The sequence below is a fragment of the Sus scrofa genome, chromosome 10 (genome assembly GCF_000003025.6).
Source record: "Sus scrofa isolate TJ Tabasco breed Duroc chromosome 10, Sscrofa11.1, whole genome shotgun sequence".
Classification (NCBI taxonomy): domain Eukaryota; kingdom Metazoa; phylum Chordata; class Mammalia; order Artiodactyla; family Suidae; genus Sus; species Sus scrofa.
The window spans coordinates 15,308,179-15,329,316 of record NC_010452.4 but is presented as its reverse complement, the minus strand read 5'-3'; the positions used below and the strand labels follow the sequence as shown (position 1 = coordinate 15,329,316).

The window sequence follows — 21,138 nt, the reverse complement described above, 5'->3', positions numbered from 1 at the left end:
TTTCCAGAAAACTCTGAGACACCATTTATCACTGCCATATATTTCTCTAATATATTTACCTTAAAAAACTAAGGTAAAGAAGCTCATTCCCACCCCCACCGTCCTTGACGACGTAGTTCTCATAAGCCCTTAGACTCTGCAGAGCAGAATTTGTGTTTTCTGATGCTAGGAGTGCAGAGAGTGAGTGCTTGGGGCTTGGGGTGGCATACTGGGATAGACAGATCTCAAGGTTAGGAGACAGAGGAGTTCCCGTCGTGGCGCAGTGGTTAACGAATCTGACTAGGAACCATGAGGTTGCGGGTTCAGTCCCTAGCCTTGCTCAGTGGGTTAAGGATCCGGCATTGCCATGAACTGTGGTGTAGGTCGAAGACGCGCTCAGATCCTGCACTGCTGTGGCTGTGGCGTAGGCAGGCAGCTACAGCTCCAATTGGACCCCTAACCTGGGAACCTCCATATGCCAAGGGAGCAGCCCTAGAAAAAGTAAAAAAAAAATTACTACTAGGGAGTTCCCTCGTGGTACATTAGGTTAGGGATCTGACCTTGTCACTGCTGTGGCTTGGGCCACTGCTATGGCACAGGTTCAATCCCTGGTCTGAGAACTTCCACATGCAGTGAGTGTGGCCAAATAAGTATCTAAACAACTTTAAAATTACTACTAGTTTTTTGTCCTCTGCTGCAGGCATGGTTCTAGTATTTCGGTCATTGTTTCAATGTCACAATATTGACTATGGATATAATAGAATATTTAAGATTCATATTCTGAGTGGGGCTACGAGCTGCTTCAAAAACTGAATATGACATGTTAAATCACTCTTACCTTTACAATATCTGGATTGTTGGCTAGTCTCAGTACTTTGCAGGCCTTGGCTAATCCAATCCCACGCAGTGAGGAGAGATAGTCACAGCCTGATAGAATGCACATATAGCGGAACTTCTCCTCTGTAAATACATCCCCGAGCTGTTTGCACTTTCCCAGCCGAGCCTGATCAACTTCTAGTCCATTTCCAAACTGGTCCATTTTTAAAATCACCTTCAAAAGGAAGGGAAATTGTTAACAACTATAAGAGCCACTTTTTATTTTTCATTATCTAATCCATTGCAGTACTTCTAAGAATGCTTTCTTGAACATGACTTTCTAAGAACATAACTGAGAAGAGAAATAAGTAGGCCAGTTAATTACTGTGAAATTTGCAAATAAGTTAAATTGAAGCTAAGGCTATGGCAGACAAGGTCATACACCAGAACTCAACTGTCCTGACTGGTTATCAAGAAGACCCTCCAGGACTTCCCGTCGTGGTACAGCAGAAACGAATCTGACTAGGAACCATGAGGTTGGGGGTTTGATCCCTCGCCTCGCTCAGTGGATTGAGGATCTGATGTTGCCCTGAGCTGTGGTGTAGGCTGGCAGCTGCAGCTCCGATTCAACCCCTAGCCTGGGAACCTCCATATGTGCTGGTGCAGCCCTAAAAAGCAAGAAAAAGAAAGAAAAAAAGGCCCTCTTTACTTCCTACTTAACATTACAGGTCAAATAGCAATTCATACAAAAAGCATTTTTTTCCTTACCTTCTACTTTTATACTTTCAAGTAACCCTTTTTCTTAAAGTAATACATGGCCACTGAAGAAAATTTGGAAAACATAGGAACTGAGGAAGAAGAAAACAAAGTTGTCCCAAATCTCTCATCTATCACTGCTCCCAGCACTAATCTTTTCACAGATCCTTTCTAGTCATCTATGAAATTCACAGATAACATAAATAACAGATATTAACAAAAATGAGATCACTTAATAGTTTTACAACTTATCATAATGAAATGTCCCTTTAAACAGTTTTATATGTAGGTCTAAATAACTGCAGAGCATTCCATTAGTAGATAAGTTAGCTTATTCACCTAACAGCAAAATATAAAGCATAGGAGTTATCAGTGTTAAAAAACGAGACTACATTCCACTAAAGAATTTGGAGAAAACAACAAAACCCTCTAACTTTATGGGCTTGCTCTGAAAAATAGTCCAGATTACACAAATGTCAAGCTGCAAAAACCTTTCATTTTAAATAATTATTAACACTGTAAGTAGACAGGCATTGCAGGTATTAAATAAAATAATTATTGCTGGAGAGGAAGCCTTTGGCTCTTTTATTTACACTATTTCTGTCCACATAGAAAGAAACAGCATGGAGGAGCTGTGGTTAGGTACCTTTTTACATCCGAAGGCCAGGAGATCAGAGTCCTCTGTAATGATAGCCTGTACAATACCAGCCTTGTTAAGGTAAGCCAGCTGCGCATCCGCCTCGTACGGAGCCACCAAACAGTCTACACCCTGAGCCCGAGCAGCCTGTGAGGAAGGATCAGTCAGAAGAGCATTTGGAGAGCACCCAACAACTTCCTGTTTCAAACCCCTTTTATTACCCGCCTCAACGTGGACACGCTCATATTATTTTCAGAAATCACTTCCTGTGAAGCATGTATTTTTCCTTTTAGTATGAGCATATATCCATGAATAATTAAATTTATAAATTAGGAAAAAGGCTGCATATTTGGGGGTGGAAGGGAACTCGAAGCTGTAACGCATGTTTCAAATGAAAGAAAACTACCATCTTTCGAATGGTTATGCTCCAAAAAGAATACTGTCACAGCACAAAAGTCTGACACCATACTGATGGAACGACAGACTCAAATCACTGTTTATCCTCCCGTTGTTTACCAAGCAGTTGAAACAGCCTGAAAAGGAAGAAGTGTGTGCTGGGATTGTGGATATGTCAACACTAATTAAGATTTATGAGAATAGGGAGTTCCCGTCATGGCGCAGTGGTTAACAATTCCGACTAGGAACCATGAGGTTGCGGGTTCGGTCCCTGCCCTTGCTCAGTGGGTTAACAATTGGCGTTGCCGAGAGCTGTGATGTAGGTTGCAGACGCGGCTCGGATCCCGCGTTGCTGTGGCTCTCGCGTAGGCCAGTGGCTACAGCTCCGATTGGACCCCTAGCCTGGGAACCTCTATATGCCGTGGGAGCAGCCCAAAAAAATAGAAAAAAGACAAAAAAAAAAAAAAAAAAAAAAGATTTATGAGAATAAGGAAAGAAGCTTCTAAGCAGAAGCAGAGCAAGCAGATTAAGTCTGCAGAGTTCCTGAGTTGGCCAGGCTAGCTGAACAGACCTCTGACTGTCATTCCAGAAGAAAGGTTATAGTATGAGAGTGAATGGGTTAGGATTGAACCCCCAGGAATTTGTCCCTTCCGTCTCTAAGGAGCACATTTGAATCATCTAAAAAGGGACAGCTTCAGAGTTCCACATCGTGGCTCAGTGGTTAACGAACCCAACCAGCATCCATGAGGATGAGGGTTCGATCCCTGGCCTCGCTCAGTGGGTTAAGGATCCAGCATTGCCGTGAGCTGTGGAGTAGGTTAGACACAGCTAGGATCCTGCGTTGCTGTGGCTGTGATGTAGGCCAGTGGCTGCAGCTCAGATTCAACCCGTAGCATGGGAATTTCCATATGCTGCAGGTATGGCCCTAAAAAGCAAAATAAATAAATAAATAAATAAAATAAAAAGGGAGAGCTTCACTTATTCCTCAGGTTTCTCCTGTGCAAATTGTTGGGCTCCTTTCTTCTACTAGTAGATACTGCTCCCTTCTTCCCGATGCCCAGCTTTCCTGAAAGTTAGACCTAGAATAATTTTCTGCCCTCTATTCCCTTGTCCTCCATCAACAAAAAACGTATAACCAGCTGAAATGAACCCAGACATTGATGACTTTGGCTTGTTTTCTTATTCAGCTCACTTTAATTACGCTGTGGGCCATAGCATGTGTGATGTTGATAGAACGGGTAAAACATTCTCTGGCTTCTGAGACCTTCCCCTCACGAAGAAGCTGCTTTCCCTTAAGAAGATTGGCTTGTCTTCTCCTGCAAGAGAAAAAATGGTGAGCGGCAGACCCAAGAAACTATGATAAACACATAATTCAAGAAACTTTCCTAGAAGAAAACATGTTTGACTCATTTGAAAGTACACACCAGGAATACCTGTTGTGGCGCAGTGGAAACAAATTGGAGTAGCATCCATGAGGATGTGGGTTCGATCCCTGGCCTCGCTCAGCGGGTTAAGTATCTGGCGTTGTCGTGAGCTGTGGTGTAGGCCAGTGGCTACAGCTCTGATTAGACCCCCAGCCTGGGAACCTCCATATGCCGTGCGCACGGCCCTAAAAAGACAAAAAGACAAAAAAAAAAAAAAAAAGGAAAAAAGAAAAAAGAAAAAAAAAAAAGATAAGGGAGGAATGGAGAAGTTTAAGAAAATGTGAGGCAAGACTTTTACACTATCAAAACCAACATTCCAGTATAAAGAGTGAAGCTTTATCAATAAAGTAGGAACTTGAGGTTTACGGTTTTCTGGGAGCTTCTCTTCTACTGGAGGACAAAACCAAAATAACATGGGAGACGTTGATATAAGGACAGTTAACCATCAGCTAAATGGTAATTTGTAGACACAAGACTAAATAAATAAGGGTTAGACAGGGAAAGAGCAGAAGCTATGTGCCCTGACAATGTCGTACCACTATTTCTTAAACAGGGAGAGAGAGTGCACATGCCAAAGAAAGAAAAATAAATTTTAACTGTTTTCAATAATCATATTGGTAGTGGTGGTACTAGTGTTTTATTCTGCGTCTACTGTTAAGTATAACGTGAGATAAAGTTATAAGATAGTCTAACTTTATCATCCCTGTATCCTTGAAAACAAGGATTCTCAGTATGACAGAAAGGAGCTATGGACACAATACAGAAAAAGTTCAGTAAAAAACTCTGCGGTCTTTTTTTTTTTTTTTCCTTCCTTTTTACGGCTGTATCTGCAGCATATGGAAGTTCCCAGGCTAGGGGTTGAATCAGAGCTACGGCTGCCAGCCTGCGTCACAACCACAGCAACGTGGGATCTGAGCCACATCTGCAATCTAAGGCACAGCTCACGGCAACGCCAGATCCCTTAACCCACTGGGCGAGGCCAGATATCAAATCCACAGCCTTATGGATCCTAGTCGGGTCCTTTAAACCCTCTGAGCCACAACAGGAACTCCAAAACCCTGTAGTCTTGAATTTGAAGTTATCAGTCTGAACTCATGAGGTTTTTATCTTTAAGTACATGTGTGTATTCACATATAGACACATTTCCTAGTTCCACTTTTAAACTGAGCTCCAGAGATGAGACTTCGCAGAAAAGGATTTTAAATGCCCCTCCCACTGCTACAAAGGCACAAAGAAAGCTGATCCTACAGGAGTTAAGTCCGAAAGAACATTCAGGTCAGAGACAGACAGCTAAAACATTTTTTGGCTGTTCTCAAAAGTCAGCAAGAGAAAATAACTGGATTAGAATTAAAAACATGGTGGGGGAGTTGCTGTGGTGGTGCAGCAGAAACAAATCCAACTAGGAACCATGAGGTTTCGGGTTCGATCCCTGGCCTCGCTACATGGGTTAAGGATCTGGTGTTGCCCTGAGCTGTGGTGTAGGTCGAAGACGTGGCTTGGATCCCACATTGCTCTGGCTGTGGCGTAGGCCAGCGGCTACAGCTCCGATTAGACCCCTGGCCTGGGATCTTCCATATGCTGAGGGTATGGCCCTAAAAGACAAAACAAACAAAAAAACATGGTGGGGGCACCCAAATGGGATGTGGCATGGACTAGTCCCTAATCATACTGGTTTAGGGTGTCACTAATCCTTTTAGAACTAAACTGGAACTAATTTTTTATTAAAAGTATTTTCAGTAAACTGTATATTATTCCTATTACATTGTGGGCTCAGAAGGTCTTAGTTAATCCTTTAATAAACTTTATAGAAGTTCTGACTTTAAGAATCAGAGCCCTAGGGGAGTTCCCATCAGTAGTTAACAAACCCACCTAGGATCCATGAGGATGAGGGTTTGATCCCTGGCCTTGCTCAGTGGGTTAAGGATCCAATGTTGCCATGAGTTGTGGTGTAGGTCCACAGACGTGGATTCAATCTGGCGTTGCTGTGGCTGTGGCATAGGCCAGCGGCTACAGCTCCGATTCAACCCCTAGCCTGGGAACCACCATGTGCCTTGAGGGTGGCCCTAAAAAAAAAAAGAAAAGAAAAGAAAAGAATCACAACCGCAGGGAGTTCCTGTTATAGCTCAGCAGAACCCGACTAGTGTCCAAGAATCAGAGCCCTCACAGCACTTCAAGTCAACCATACTTTAAAAAAAGAAAGAAAGAAAGAAAAAACCAGAGCCCACAAAGTTCAGCTCGACTGAAAAATCTAGACCTGCGGAGCCCTCTTCTAGGGTCAGAGACGGCAAAACTGGGCAAGGAGGACCTCTTACACAATGCTCCCTCAATGAGGTTTACTTCCATTCTGTGCTAACTCACACTCCCTTTAACAGCTAAGCCCAGGGGTTTTCCTATACAGGACAGTGACTCCTGGACATAAAAACTAACACAGGGTGAAAACAAGAACAGATGAAAGTGGTAAAATAGATCGTTCATTAAAATACAGAAAATCCTTCGAATGTTTACTGTAAAATTACTAGATTTGTTAAGTTAAATGTGAACGATAAAATTTCTAGTATAACTGCTAAAAAACCAGAAATACAGTATATCACGTTTCTTTTTTGTAATTATTTTTAAAAATTTATTTTACTGAAGCATAGTTGATTTACCATGTTATGTTAATTTCTGCTGTAAAACAAAGTTATACACACAAACATTCTTTTTCATATTCTTTTCCATTATGGTTTATCACAGGATATTGCATTTAGTTCTCTGTGCTATACAGTAAGACACTGTTAACCCATTCTATTTATAATAGTTCACATTTGCTAATCTCAAACTCCCAATCCCTCTCTCCCCCATCCATGCTCCCTTGACAACTATGAGTCTGATCTCTATTTCTGTGAGTTTGTTTGTTTTGTAAATAAGTTCATTATGTCACATTTTAGAGTCTACATAAAAGGGATATCTCATGGTATGTGCCTTTCTCTTTCTGACTTACTTCACTTGGTATGATAATCTCTAGGTACAGCCATGTTGCTGCAAATGGCATTATTTCATTCTTTTTTGTGGCCAAGTAGTATTTCGTTGTGTATATGAATCACATCTTCTTTATCCACTCATCTGTTAATGGACATTTGGGTTGTTTCCATGTCTTGGCTATTGTGAATAGTGCTGTGATGAACAGAGGGTACATGTATCTTTTTGAATTATAGTTGTGTCGGGATATATGCCCGGAAATGAGATTGCTGGATCATATGGTAACTCTAAGTTTAGTTTTCCAAGGAACATCTACACTGTTTTCCACAGTAGCGGCACCAATTTACATTCCCACCAATGGTGCAGGAGGTTCCCCTTTCTATACACCCTCTCTAGTATCTGTTATTTGTAGACTTTTTTTTTTTTTTTGCCACAACCACAGCATGGGGAAGTTCCTGGCCAGGGACTAAACCTGTGTCACAGCAGGACCTGAGCTGCTGCAGTGACAACAATGGATCCTTAACCTGCTGTGCCTGGTTAGGCACTTCCTGTAGACTTTTTAATGATGGCCATTCTGACTGGCGTGAGGTGTTCCCTCATTGTAGTTTTGATTTGCATTTCTCTAATAATTAGCCATGTGGAACATCTTTTCATGTGCCTGTCAGGCATCTGTATGTCTTTGGAGAAATTCTGTTTAGGTCTTCTGTCCATTTTTGGATTGGGTTGTTTGTCTTTTTGATATTGATCTGTATGAGCTATGCGTATATTTTGGAAATTAAGCTCTTGTGGGTTGCATCATTTACAAATATTTTCTCCTCGTCTGTAGGTTGTCTTTCATTTTTTTATGGTTTCCTTTGTTGTACAAAGGCTTATAAGTTTGATCAGGTCACATACGTTTATTTTTGCTTTTATTTCTATCGTCTTAGGAGTCTGACCTAAGAAAACACTGGTACGATTTATCGGTGAATATTTTGCCTATTTTCTCCTTAATTGATTGCCTACATTGTAACTTCATTGATTTACATGCAGCTGTCCAACTTTTCACCACCTGCTCAAGAGACTCACTTTTCAACTAGAAATAAGAAATAATGTTACAAAACAATCAACCCAGAAGTTAAGCAAGGTAGAAGCTATGTATTAGAAATTAATGATCACTGTAAAAAGAATAAAATTAGTCTATTTTAAAAAATGATGAAGATTGACAGAATGAATACCAAAAAAATTACTGATGTCTTCTTTATAAGAAACAAACCTGAAACCATGACATAGTAAAAATGAAAATAAAGATACGAGGAACGTACAAAAGAAGTTGTTAGAATAATATGACAGAATAAATTTTAGAACAAAAAGCACAGAGATGAAAAGTCACTACATATTGTTTCAATTTGCCACCAAAATACACCAAATTCTGAACGTGAATGTAACCCATAAAATAGCTTCAAAAGAAAGGAAGCAAAAAATGGACAGAACCACAAGATAAATGACAATTCCACTATCACGGTGAAATTTGAACATACTTTTCTCAGTAACTGCTGGATTAAGTAGACATATAAACAAACAAGCAAAAAACCCCACCAAAAAATCCTTATCCCTGATAAGGCTATGGAAGATTTGAGCACTACGGTCAATAAGCTTGATTTCCTGGACAGACAGGAAACCTTCCACTCAGTAACTGAAGAACACACATTCCTTTCTAGCACACATGGAACGTTAGGGTGCTCTGTTCGTGCCACAAACAAAAATCACAAGAAATTTCTATCATATAGAGCACAGTGTTAGACCTTCAAGTAAAGTTAGAGAATCAACTTACTCTCTTCTGGACTTCTCCACTTCCTTTTTAGAAGGTAGAGTACATCCATCAAATACCAGGATAGGCTTGATCCCATGAGACAGTAACATATTTACAAATTTCATACAAAATCCTACATACCTAAAAATGAAGAAAAACATTTAAGGAATAAAGAAAAACATATATTCACCTTTCGACAATGACTTCTCCTCTGCTCTCCATCCCACACCCTCCACCCCAACCCCATCTTCTGCAACCAAAAAGATCATTATCCATTGTGCTTAAGTCAATCATACTAAGATCTGTGGGCCTTTCCACTAGAAGATAAATGATATATTGCTAAAAAGAAAATACACAAGTGTCCAAATCTCTGTGGAAAATCTCTGTCCCCAACTATGTTATGCTCGCTTGTTTTTCTATTGTTCCTATTTAAAATATAAACAGAATATTTGCCTTGCATCACATAAGGTCACAGAATCAGGACTGGATGTCAACATGGCCACGTTTTTTAGCCTCAAGTAAAGTAAAAGGATCAGAACTCACCTTGTCCCTTAGAAGCAACTGCCTTGCTTTGTTAACAGGGTTTAGCAGTGCATTGACTGTACCCAAGAAAGTGGGAGTCTGACATCGTCACAGATTTTTAGGCAATTGTGACAAGGGTAATCTTAGATAAAGAATAAAGGAGACAGTCTGGTCTTTGCCCACTAGTGTCCTAATACTCTGGCTTATGAGAAAGACTGCAAACCGGGCCTGTATCACAGAAGGAAATATTTCCTGATTTGGCAATATCCTAAAGCACACACTCTCCCTTTGTGATAAACCTGGCATTGAATGAGAATGATCCCACTGAAGAATTAGTCTTCATTATAAATCTTGTTCTTAGTTGGCAAAGAATTAATACAAGGTTCAAACTTACTTATCGGTAGGCTCGCCTTTGGCTAGTTTTTCAGCACAAGCAACAGCTCCTTTGTGAAGCCAGCAGTATGTATCCACAGCTACTACCTGACCTTTATACTTCCTCACGTGGACAGGTTCAGAAGCTTCTTTGATAAACTGCAGTAATCCTTGGATCCCCATAGTGCCAAGTTAACTAGAGGATGTGAAAAGAGAAAGGGAAAGCAGCAATATTTAAAGCAAATTATATTTACCCCCAAATTTTTGAAAAATAAAGAAAGAGAGCTTGGAAACTGAAACAGCAGCTGCTGTTGTTTAGATATTTGAGAATCAATGCAGTTTATTTTATTTATTTATTTATTTTTGCTTTTTAGGCCCCGAGATCAAACCCATGCCACAGCAGTGACCTTGGCAGCTGCAGTGACGGCACCAGATCCTTGACCTGGTGCGCCACAGGAGAACTCCATAAGCTATACTTTTTTCAGGCCTGAAAATTTACTATTATCGGGATGCTTTATTCCAAGTAATGACCATTCTGTGAATCAGCAGTGGTGGTGCCCGGAGGCACCTCCATCAGACTCTGCAAGCTCCAGGCAAAATAATATGAAACTGTGCCTGCTGTGAAAAAACAGCTGCACAATAAACGCTTTAATTCCCCACCCACTTCCATCCAGGTTGTAGCACCAAGCCCTTTCCACACAGAAACCTGAAGATGCCACAATCCTCCCCATCTCCAACTCCCCATAATAAAAAACAAAAGCAGGAGAATCCCATCCTGGTGCAGCAGAAATGAATCCAACTAGTATTCATGAGGACACGGGTTCAATCCCTGGCCTCTCTCAGTGGGTTGGGGATCCAGTGTTGCCGTGAGCTGTGATGTAGGTTGCAGAATCAACTTGGATCTGGCATTGCTGTGACAGTGGCACAGGCCGGCAGCTGCAGCTCTGATTCGATTCCTAGCCTGGGAACTTCCATAAGCTGCAGGTGCTGTCCTAAAAAGCAAAAAAAAAAAAAAAAAAAGTGAAAGTGGCAGACACTGCGTATTTCTTAACATAACTCTCTCCTATCAGACATTAAGTTTGGAAGGAAAGGAAGGAAGTACCCACAGGTTCAGATATCAGACTTACCCTGTTGATACACTCTAATCCAGGAATAAATTTCAGTTCCTCTGCAGATTCTCAACTCCACTTCTAGTGACTAGGATTCACTAGTTGTGGAGTGAGATGGGAATTCTGAATTTTAAACACAGGCAATTTGGATGCAGGTGGTCCTCAAGCCACAGTTTGGGGAAAAGCTATTAGCTTCCTACCACTCAGATGTTCCTAAAAAGTTTTCTTTCACTCTGAGGAAAACTAAAATAGTAAATATTTCATGAAGCTTACATATTTCTTCTAAGTTGGGTAAATATTCTCCAGTATGTGTTTCTTTTTCAGCACAATGAGGAGAGAGGAGGGAGGCACAAAGCATCCTCAAGAGATGGTTCCAGGACAGGTAGTAGTGACGTCACCGATCCATCCAGTCTCACAGGGACTGGCAGGTCAGCCCAGAAGCCGGTTCCAGGAGTTCCTGTGATCTGCGCAAAGTTAAGAAAACAATGTACTTGTCAACATTTGGAAACTGGGAGTTTGAGCATAAAACCGGCCGGTTAGCTTTTGCAGAAAAACAAGAGGACCCTCCCTCAGTCGGCCAAACCGCACTCCCAGGCCAGGTGAGCCCGCTCCATCGGTCCATACTTTCCTGCAACAGGAGCTCCGCTCGCTCGCTCGCTCGCGGGTGCTTCGCCAGCCGCCCCCAGGGCCACTGCAAGGCCTGGCGCGCCTCAGACCATCCCTTTCCCACCCTAAGATCCTAGATCCCCAGAGCTGGAGCGGGTACCAGTAGGCAGACACCACGGGCCGCCCACCCCTCTCGCTTCCCGGGAAAGGCCATCCGTCCGGTTGAGCGCAACCGGATGGGGGCTCTGAAGCCTCTCTGCATGGTCCCCACTCACGTGGTCCGGTACAGGCGAGACTGAGGCACGGAAGTCAAGGAACAGGCAAGCAGCGCAGCGCTCAGCACTGCACAGACCGCCGGACCTTTCAATTTGCGCGGGATGGGCGGGGGGCCCGCCCAGGGGAAGTGACATCACAACCTCGCGCCGCCGGCACCGCCTCCCAGCACCTCCCGCTTCCGGCCTGGACCGTGGCCTAGACGCTGCAGTGCTGGTGGCCGGGTGGCTGACCATGGAGTCCTGGGCTTCTTTGTGGAGGGGTGAGAACAGAACTGGCTGTGCTGCCACCGGGGCGCGGCACCTGGAAAGTGCTTTTAAGTTCCTGTCTCTGGGAGTCGTGAATCTCTCCGGACTGCAGCCTGAGGTCCTGGCGCTTAAGCTCCACGAGCGCCGCCGCAGCGTGTTTGGCTTGAGGTTTCTAAACCTAAAAAGATCCCTGACTGGAGTAGCCCTTGGGTTGTGCTGCTGCCCCTCCTCCTCACAGGCAGCTGCACGTGGGCTGCTCGGACACAAACTGCAGCTTAGGTACACGTTCCTTGGATTCTCCTGTAGCCTTTTGGAAAGGGAAGGAGCACTTACTAAATTCACTGGGAAGTGACAGAGAGCCTTTCCTTGGCCAGGTTGGACAGGTGCTTCTGCCCTCTTCTCAACTAGTTCTCAACCTTGGCCTCTAAAGACTTAGGCACTAAGACGGTTTTGAACATCAAGTTGGCATCGCTAGGATGACTCCAGCTCCACTTAGAATGCCCTGCCTGACAAAGCTCAAGGTGCCAAGAGAATTTAGCATTTGTTCAGCCAACACCAGAAGAGAGTCTCTGCTCCTCAATGTCTCTAGGAGAGGAGGAGCCTAACTTCCATAAACTCTGCTTAGTGTCCCCAGGTGAGTCTCCAACTTTCCCTTCTCGATTTTTAAAAAATTCTCACTACCTGAATCTCTTGAGTCACCACACACACACACACCCATTCCCTCTTTAAACTGCCCAGCCACTTCTGTACAAATCCAGGATGAGTCATTTCATGCTTGACACATCCCTGTTTCGGTATATTATTGACGAAAATCTGCCGTGATCACTTTACCTAGTGTCCAGCTTAATCTCTGGCAGAAGCCTGGGAAAACTTTATAACCAGTCCTGAAAATGGACCAATGTGCATACACTTTGAAGACATTTCTGACTTTGGAGGCCACTTGGGGGGAAGCTTCTAGTCCTAATAACACTAAACCTGGTTGCTGTCTTCTTAGGAGTATTGTAGTTAAGGAAATAAATGAGGAAGTTCCTGTTGTTGATGCGTTGATTCTGGCACATCAGAAGTGATTCCAACACGATTCCAATGAGTAGTATCCATGATGATGAGTGTTCGATCCCTGGCCTCAGTGGGTTGGGGAATCCTGTATTGCCTTGAGCTGTGGTGTAGTTCTCAGATGAGGCTCAGATCCCAAGTTGCTGTGACTGTGGTGTGGGCCCACAGCTGTAGCTCCGATTGTGCCCCTAGCCTGGGATTTTCCATATGCTGCAGGTGCGGCCCTAAAAAGCAAAAAGAAAAAAAAAAAAAAAGGGATGACGTTTAGTCAGGTCAGACCACAGAGGATATTCTGGGTCCAGAGATGAGCTGGAATGAAAATTCAGACTCAATTTAAGGAGTTAAAGGGGAAGAAGTGAGCACATTTTAAAAAATGCTTCTTGTTTGATGCCTCCTCTGCATGTTTCTCTCATGCTTTTAAAGTCTTATGATCAGTCTATCATGTCAATATATTACCTTCTAAATTGTTGGAAAGATGCCCCTGGTGGGGGGAGTGGGATGTGCATAGTAGGAGCAGTAGGAGCTTGTTTTAAGAGCTGAGCCCAGGAGAGGAGGTGAGAAAAGTTATCTTGCCATGGGGTTCCACCGGCTCTACAGTGGTAGACCTCACCCTGTTCCTGCTTGGAGCTGACTGTAGCAGACAGTGGGGGAGAGTTCCAAACTAGGCTGAAGAGGAACTTAAATGTGGGCAGGATTCCTTGTAGAGAAATGTTCTTTTTCTTTCTTTTTTTCCTTTCCTTCTTTCTTTCTTTCTGGCCATGCCCGTGACACGAGGGAGTTCCCAGGCCAGCGATGGAACCCATGTCACAGCAGGGACAATGCTGTGTCCTTAACCTACTGAGCCCCAGAGGAACTCCTGTAGAGAAGTGTTTTCATAGTCAATGGACTGACTACCCAGCTGTAAGTAACTGCTTCAGTGTCTGATCCCAGCAAGAGGATGCCACACATGGCAGGGGGTGGAGTGGTGTCTTAGGAAGTAGCCCAGATACCAAAAATATGTCCACTGCCATATACCTGGACAAAACAGTGATTCAGAGGGAGACACACACCTTGATGTTCATGGTAGCACTTTTCACAATAACCAACCCTCAGAAACAACCTATCCATCGACTGACGAATGGATAAAGAAAATGTACATATATACACACAGGAATACTACGCAGCCATGAAAAAGAATGAACGAATGCCATTTGCAGTGACATGGATGGACCTAGAGATGAACATGCTCGGTGAATTATGTCAGAAAGACAACCATGTCATATGTATATGTGGAACCTAAAATATGGCACAAATGAACCTACCTACAACACAGAAACACAGAGGATAGATTTTTGGTTGCCAAGGAGGAGGAGGGAGGAAGAGGGTTGGACTGGGAGTTGGGGATAGTAGATGCAAACTATGACATTTAGAATGGATAGACAGCAAGGTCCTGTATAGAACCGGGAACTATATCCAATTCCCTGGGATAGACCATAAAGGAAAATTTTTTTGAAGAATATTTATATGTGACTGTCTCAGTCACTTTGCTGTATAACAGAAATTAGCACATTATAAATCAACTATAACTTTTTAACGTGAAAATAAAATTGCACTTTTGAAAAAGCTGAGATCTTTATATTGAATACTTCCCATTAGTTTTGACTATCTTTTTGTGAATAAAAATTGTATCCGACTTTCAAAAACAAAATGTGCCCATGATATCACAACCATGGGCAGTTACTGCACTACAGACAATGCATATCTGTGTTACTATTTTGCCTCCAAAGATTCCAGACTGGATTCTTGGCTGCATTGTTGAAAGAAAGAAAATAGCCATTAACAATGATTTCCCAAACAGAATGCTTTTACTCTATGGGAAGATAAAACCCTTTGACTCAGTTCCTGCGGTAATTTACTAACATGCCTTTGGTGTGCCTCTTGGTCCTAGGTGGAGTGGGGAACACAGACCTGGTTCCTGTCTTCAAGCAACTTAGAATCTAATCTGCAGACAAAACACGGATTCATCCAAAAGGTAAGTCACACATGATGATGATGTGTTGTGAACTTCTGAAAGGAGTGGAACAGCCCACAAAGCTCTCAGCTTAAGACTCAGTTGTATTCCCAGTTCAATGAAGTCTTTGCTCACAGCAGCCCAGACATCCTGTGATGACCTCTGCCCTGACCATTCTCATCCACGTTCATTGGACTGTCTCCAGGTTTAGCAGATAAGAACAAGATAGGCCCAGTTACATTGGCATTTCAGATAAACAACAGATACATTTTAGTATAAGGATGCCTCATGTGATATTTGAGACTTACTCAAAAGTATTCCATGTTTCTCTGAAATGCAGATGGATATATACCACATCTTTCTTCGCTCATCCTTCCGTAGATGCTTGGGTTGTTTTCCTGTCGTGGTGATTGTAACTCATGTTGTCATGAACATAGAGGTGCATATAATTTTCAAGTGAGTGTTTTCAGCTTCTTTAGATAAATCGCCAGAAGTGGAATTGCTGGGTCCTACTATAGTTTTGATTTTAATTTTTTGAGGAATCTCATGCTGTTTTCCACTGTGGCTGCACCAGTAATGTTCCTTTTTCTCCACATCCTCTGCAACATTTATTGCTTGTGTGTGTGTGTGTGTGTGTGTGTGGTGTGTGTGTCTGTCTGTCTGTTTTTATAGTAACCATTCTCTAAGGGATGAGGTGAAATATTATTGTGGTTTTGGTTTGTAGTTCCATTAGTGTGGTTGAACATCTTTTCTTTTTCTTTTTTTTGTCTTTTTAGGGCCACACTCATGGCATATGGAGATTCCCAGGCAAGAGGATGAATTGGAGCTGTAGCTGCCAGCCTATACCACAACCACAGCAAAGCGGGCTTTGAGCTGTGTCTGTGACTGCACCACAGCTCATGGCAATGCTGGATCCTTAATCCACTGAGCAAGGCCAGAGATCAAATCCACCTCCTCATGGATACCAGTCGAGTTTGTTAACCACTGAGCCACAACGGGAACTCCTGAACATCTTTTCATGTCTGTTGGCTATTTTCTGTTTTCTTTGGGAAAATGTCTATTCAGATCCTCTGCCCATTTTTTTTTTGTTTGTTTGTTTGGTTGGTTGGTTTTTGTTTGTTTTGTGCCACACCCAAGGCATACAGAAGTTCCCAGGTTAGGGATGGAACCAGTAGCACCCCATGCTACTGTAGTGACAATGGCAGATCTTTAACCCACTGAGCCACACTGGAATTCCCCTCTGTCTATTTTTGTACTGGGTTGTTTGGGGGGTTTTGATGTGGAGTCGAATGAGTTTTTTTTGTTTGTTTGTTTTGTTTTGTTTTGAATATATTTTGGCTCTTAACCCCTTATTGGCTGTAAGATTAGTAAATACCTCCCCATAGAATAGGTTCCCTTTTCAGTTTGATGAAGGTTTCTTTCACTGCAAAAACTTTTTAGTTTGGTGTCATTCCACTTGTTTCATTTTTCCTCTCTGTCACTTGCCTTTGAAGTCAGATCCAAGCATAATTAGTGAGACAGATGTCTGTGTGCTTATCACCTATGTTTTCTCCTAGACATTGTATGGTTTCAATTCTTCCATTCAAGTCTTTAGGCCATTTTAATTTTGGCATGTGGTGTGAGGTAGTGGTCTAGATCCATTCTTTGCATGTGCCTGTGCAGTTCTTCCAGCGTCATTGATTGACGAAACTGTCCTTTGTCCATTGTATGCTCTCTGTTCCTTTGTTGGAAATGAATTGTCTGTGTCTGTGTTGGTTTTACTTCTGGGCTGTCAGTGTTGTTTCACTGGTCTGTATGTTTTGTTTTTGTGCCAGTCCCCATCTGTTTTGATATCTATAGCTTTGTAGTATAGTTTGAAATCAGACAATGTAATCCTTTCAGCTTTGCTGCTCTTTCTCAAGATGGTTGTAGCTAATGGGGATCTATTGTGGTTCCATACAAATTTTAGAAGTATTTCTCCTAGTTCTGTGCAGTGTGCAATTGGGATTGTGGTAGAGAGTGCCCTGAGTCTCTGTTGCTTTTGGTAACCTGGACATTTGAATAATATGAATTCACTCATAAACAAATATCTTTCCATTCATTTGTGTCTTTAATTTCTTTCCTCAACATTGTATAATTTTCAGTTCTTTACTTTCTCTGGTTAAATTTATTTCTAGGTACTTTATTTCTGATACAATCATAAATATGATTTTTTGGTTTGTTTCTGTTTTAAACCTTCTATGTCTTTGTTCAGTCTTTCTTGTAATGTATTGATCTTTGCCTCCAGTTTTTTTCCTAAGCTCTTGGATCCTCTTCACTATCATTATTCTGAAGTCATTTTGCATGGAGGTGGGGGCGGGGGTTGTCCTGTTCCTTCGTCTAGTTCATATTTCTCTGGCTTTTCACTTTGTATACTTTTTGGGTGATCTTGTTTGAGGCGTGTGGCCTCTCTTGCTTCTGGTGTCTGGCCCCTTGTAGGTGAAATGGATAGAGGGGCTTGTGGCCAGCTTCCTGATGGGAGGGACAGGTGCCTGCCCACTGGTAGGTGGAGCTGAGCCTTGTCTCTCTAGGGGGTGGACCTTTGTCTCTGGGTGTGATGTGGGGCACTTTAGGTACCTATTTGTTGATCAGTGGGGCTGTGTTCCCAGCCTGTTTGTTGTTTGGCCTGGGACTTCTCAGCCCTAATTTGTGGGACCAGATTTTTCCAAAATGGCCACCTCCAGGGGATCTCATGCCAACAGCTATTCCTGGGACCTCTGCCTAGACTGTCCCACCCCCACAGCGTGCCCCAGCCACCCCCTCCTTTCCAGGAGACCCTCCATGACCGGCCAGGTCATTCTGACCCAGATTCTTCTTGAGTGCCTGCTTAGCCCTGGGACCCAGTGCACATGAAAGCCTGTGTGCAGCCTCCAGGAGTGGAGTTTCTGTCTCCCCCAGTCCTTTGGAGCTCTTGCACACAAGCCTCACTGGCCTTCAATGCCAAGTGTTCCAGAGGCTCCTCCTCCCCATGCCAGACCCCCTGGCTTGGGCACCTGCCGTGGGGTTTAGAAGTCTCCTGTGGCAAAGCCTCTGAAATAGAGTTCTTTTGCAGTCTGTGGGCCGCCCACGCAGAGGGTATGGGATTGCTTATATCATGAATGAGCACCTCCTACTATCTCAGTGTGGCTCCTTATTGCCTTTGGGTATAGGATATCTTTTTCTTGGTAGTTTCCAGTCTATTTTGTTGATGGTTATTCAGCACTTTGTTGTAATTTTGGTGTTTTCATGAGAGGAGGGGAGCTTAAGTCCTCCTACTCTGCCATCTTGTCTATTTCTCTCTCTCTCTCTCTTTTTTTTTTTTTTTTTTTCTGTCTTTTTGTCTTTTCTGTGGCTGCTCTTGCAGCATATGTAGGTTCCCAGGCTAGAGGTCTAATTGGAGCTGTAGCTGCCGGCCTACACCAGAGTCGCAGCAACGGGGGATCCTCAACCCACTAAGCGAGGCCAGGGATTGAACCCGCAACCTCATGGTTCCTAGTTGGATGCGTTAACCACTGAACCACAATGGAACTCCTTGTCTGTTTCTCTTCTTGGGTTTTTGTTTTGTTTTGTTTTTAGGGCTGCACTTGCAGCATCTAGAAGTTTCCAGGTTAAGGGTTGAATCAGAGAGTAGCCCCCAGCCTGCACCACAGCCATGTGGGATCTGAGCTGCATCTGCCACTACACCACAGCTCACAGCAACCCACTGAGCAAGGCCAGGGATCGAACCTGTGTCCTCATGGATACTAGTTGGGTTTATTAACCACTGAGCCATGACAGGAACTCCTGTTCTCTCTCTCTCTTTTTTTTTTTCCCCTCTTTTTTCCTTTTCTAGGGCCGCCTCCGTGGCATATGGAAGTTCCCAGGCTAGGGGTGTAATTGGAAATGTATCCACTGTCCTATACCACAGCCACAGCAGTGAGGGATCTGAGCCACGTCTGTGACCTACACCACAGCTCAGGGCAATGCTGGATCCTTAACCCACTGAGCAAGGCCAGGGATCGAACCCACAACCTCATGGTTCTAGTTGGATGCGTTAACCACTGTGCCACTACGGGAACTCCTTCTGTTTCTCTTTTTGATGTTTTGTTAGCATTGTATAGAAATGCCACTGATATGTATGTTGATTATGCAAACTGAAACGTGACTGAATGTATTCATTCTAACAGGTTTTTGCTGGAGTATGTAGGATCTTCTATTAGAGTATCATGTAATCTGCAGAAAGGGCAGTTTTACTTTTTTCATTTATGATTCGGATGCCTTTTATTTCTGTTTCTTGTCTAATTGTTAGTAGAACATCAAATACTATGTGGAATAAAAGGGGCAAGAGTGGGCATCCTTGTCTTCATCATCATCTTAGGGGAGAAAAAGCATTCAGCTTGTCACAGTTGAGTGGCATGTTAGCTGTGGGTTTGCAATTAATGGCCTTTATTACGTTGAGGTCCATTCCCTTTATACTCGCTTTGTTGAGAGTTTTTAACATGAGTGGATGTTGAATTTTGTCAATTGGGTTTCTTTGCATCTATTGAAATAATCATATGGTTTTTACCCTTTTTTTTTTTTGGTTTTAGTTTTAGGGCTGCACCCACATCATACAGATGTTCCCAGGATAGGGGTCTAATCAGAGCTAGAACTGCTGGCCTACACCACAGCCAAGCAACTTCTGTTTCCTTTCCCAGATGATGGAAGTTTTTAGTCATTATTTCTTCAATTAATTTTTCTGTCCTGTTCTTTCTCTTCTTCTGGAACCACCGCTGTAATGCAGATGTTATTCTGCTTGGTGGTATCCCATAGGTCCGTTAAAGTAACCTAATTTTTTCAAAAATTCTTTTTTCGTTTTGCTGCTCTGTCTGATTGAGTTGCATTGTTTTGTCGGGCAGGTCTCTGATTAATTCTCCTTCATCCAGTCCGCTGTTGAACCCCCCGGGTGTGTTTTTCAGTTCGCTAATAACTTCTCTTTGGTTCTTTCCTCTACTTCCTATCTCTTTGTTGAAGATCTCTTTGTGTTCATTCCTTCTTCCGAGTTCAGTAAGCATCTTTATGTCCATGACTTCTGACTCTATCGGGTAGATGGCTTATTTCCACTTCATTTTGTTCTTTTTCTGTGATTTTGCCTTTTTTTTTTTAGGAAGATATCCCTGTGTTTCATTTTGCCTAATTTTCTGTGTGTGTTTCTATGCATTAGGTCCATTAGCCATCTCTCCCAGTCTTGAAGGAGAGGATTTATTGGGAGCTGTCCTGTAGGGCTGAGAGGTGCCATCCCACCTGGCCACAAGAGCCAGGCACTCAAGGGGTGTCTCCTCTGTGGTCTGTGTGAACCCTCCTGTTGTGGTAGGGGCCCAGCTGCGACTCTCCTCGCTGGGAGGTGGGGAAGCTCCTGTCTGGGACACAGGGTGCCTGGCTGTGGCGGATGGGAAGCCCTGACTTTTTCATGTTCTCTCTGCTTGAAAGCCCTTGTGTCCTGACGTGTAATTTGGAACATAGTTCCTCCATGTTCCAGAGCCGGGTTTTCTCCCACGTGGACTGAGGGAGGTGATCGAGGGCCCTGGTCCTCAGGAAGGCTTCGCAGCCTCTCTGGGTTGCTTTCTCCCCTTTCCCTTGCTTCAGGCAGGGTTGCTACAGCCACAGCTGAGCAGCACGTCCACAACCGTCATACTTATAGACACACCAGCACTTGCCAAGCAGAAGCGTGGGAATGGAGTTCCTCACAGTCAGCAGCAAGGGGAGGCTGTTTCTCAGAGCCCATTTCGCTCCCAGCCACGGAGACACACCTGGGAGTGAGCTCCAGTGCTGAGCAGGTCATCTTCCTTTTGTCAGAGAGTTGGGGGGCTGTGTGTTCACGTTTTCCTCTGTTGGACTGAATATGAAGGTTAAAAGTGGGATTTTTAAAGTAGAACTGTGAAGAGGGTTACAGAAATGTGAGCAGAGGTAGTAATTGTTAGGTAGCCATGGAACACAGTGCTCTTTTTGTCTGATTGATTGGAGCAGCTCTGGTTTTCTGACTTAGTTTTCTATTATTAGGTGTTTGTCTTTGTAGCTCAGATTGATTTTTCTTTATGTTTAATTGTTTTTACATTTTTAGAGTATTTAACCGAATTACTTTTTCATTGTATTTTTACAGTGACTTTTACTGTGCCAAATCTGTCTCTCTCTTTTTTTTTTTTTTTTTTTGGCCACCCAGTGGCATGAGGGTTTCCTGAGCTAAGTAAGGATCAG

General features: G+C 43.2%; 2 protein-coding genes across 7 annotated transcripts in view; one reads left to right on the top strand and one right to left on the bottom strand.

Moving 5' to 3' along the window:
- EXO1 (exonuclease 1) overlaps positions 1 to 11,762 on the bottom strand; it is a 43,039-nt gene extending 31,277 nt beyond the window's left edge. For 2 of the 5 annotated variants that reach the window (XR_002336230.1, XR_002336231.1), the window contains exons 1-7: positions 11,640 to 11,762; positions 11,032 to 11,222; positions 9,672 to 9,845; positions 8,777 to 8,896; positions 3,777 to 3,900; positions 2,198 to 2,335; positions 818 to 1,030 (exon numbers count right to left, since the gene is read on the bottom strand). Coding sequence is in view for 3 of the 5 variants with exons in the window: in XM_003130555.6 (XP_003130603.4) it covers positions 818 to 1,030; positions 2,198 to 2,335; positions 3,777 to 3,900; positions 8,777 to 8,896; positions 9,672 to 9,832 (756 nt within the window). In the remaining 2 variants the exon portion in view is untranslated. Of the gene's footprint in view, positions 1 to 817; positions 1,031 to 2,197; positions 2,336 to 3,776; positions 3,901 to 8,776; positions 8,897 to 9,671; positions 9,846 to 11,031; positions 11,223 to 11,382; positions 11,614 to 11,639 lie in introns of those variants that run through there. The other 3 variants (XM_003130555.6, XM_021064446.1, XM_021064445.1) reach the window with 2 other exon arrangements.
- LOC102166270 (putative surface protein SACOL0050) overlaps positions 11,832 to 21,138 on the top strand; it is a 36,979-nt gene continuing 27,672 nt past the window's right edge. The window contains exons 1-3 of one of the 2 annotated variants that reach the window (XM_021064451.1): positions 11,837 to 12,519; positions 13,713 to 13,838; positions 14,866 to 14,949. The gene's annotated coding sequence lies outside the window, so the exon portion shown is untranslated. Of the gene's footprint in view, positions 12,520 to 13,712; positions 13,839 to 14,865; positions 14,950 to 21,138 lie in introns of both variants that reach the window. The other variant, XM_021064450.1, reaches the window with a different exon arrangement.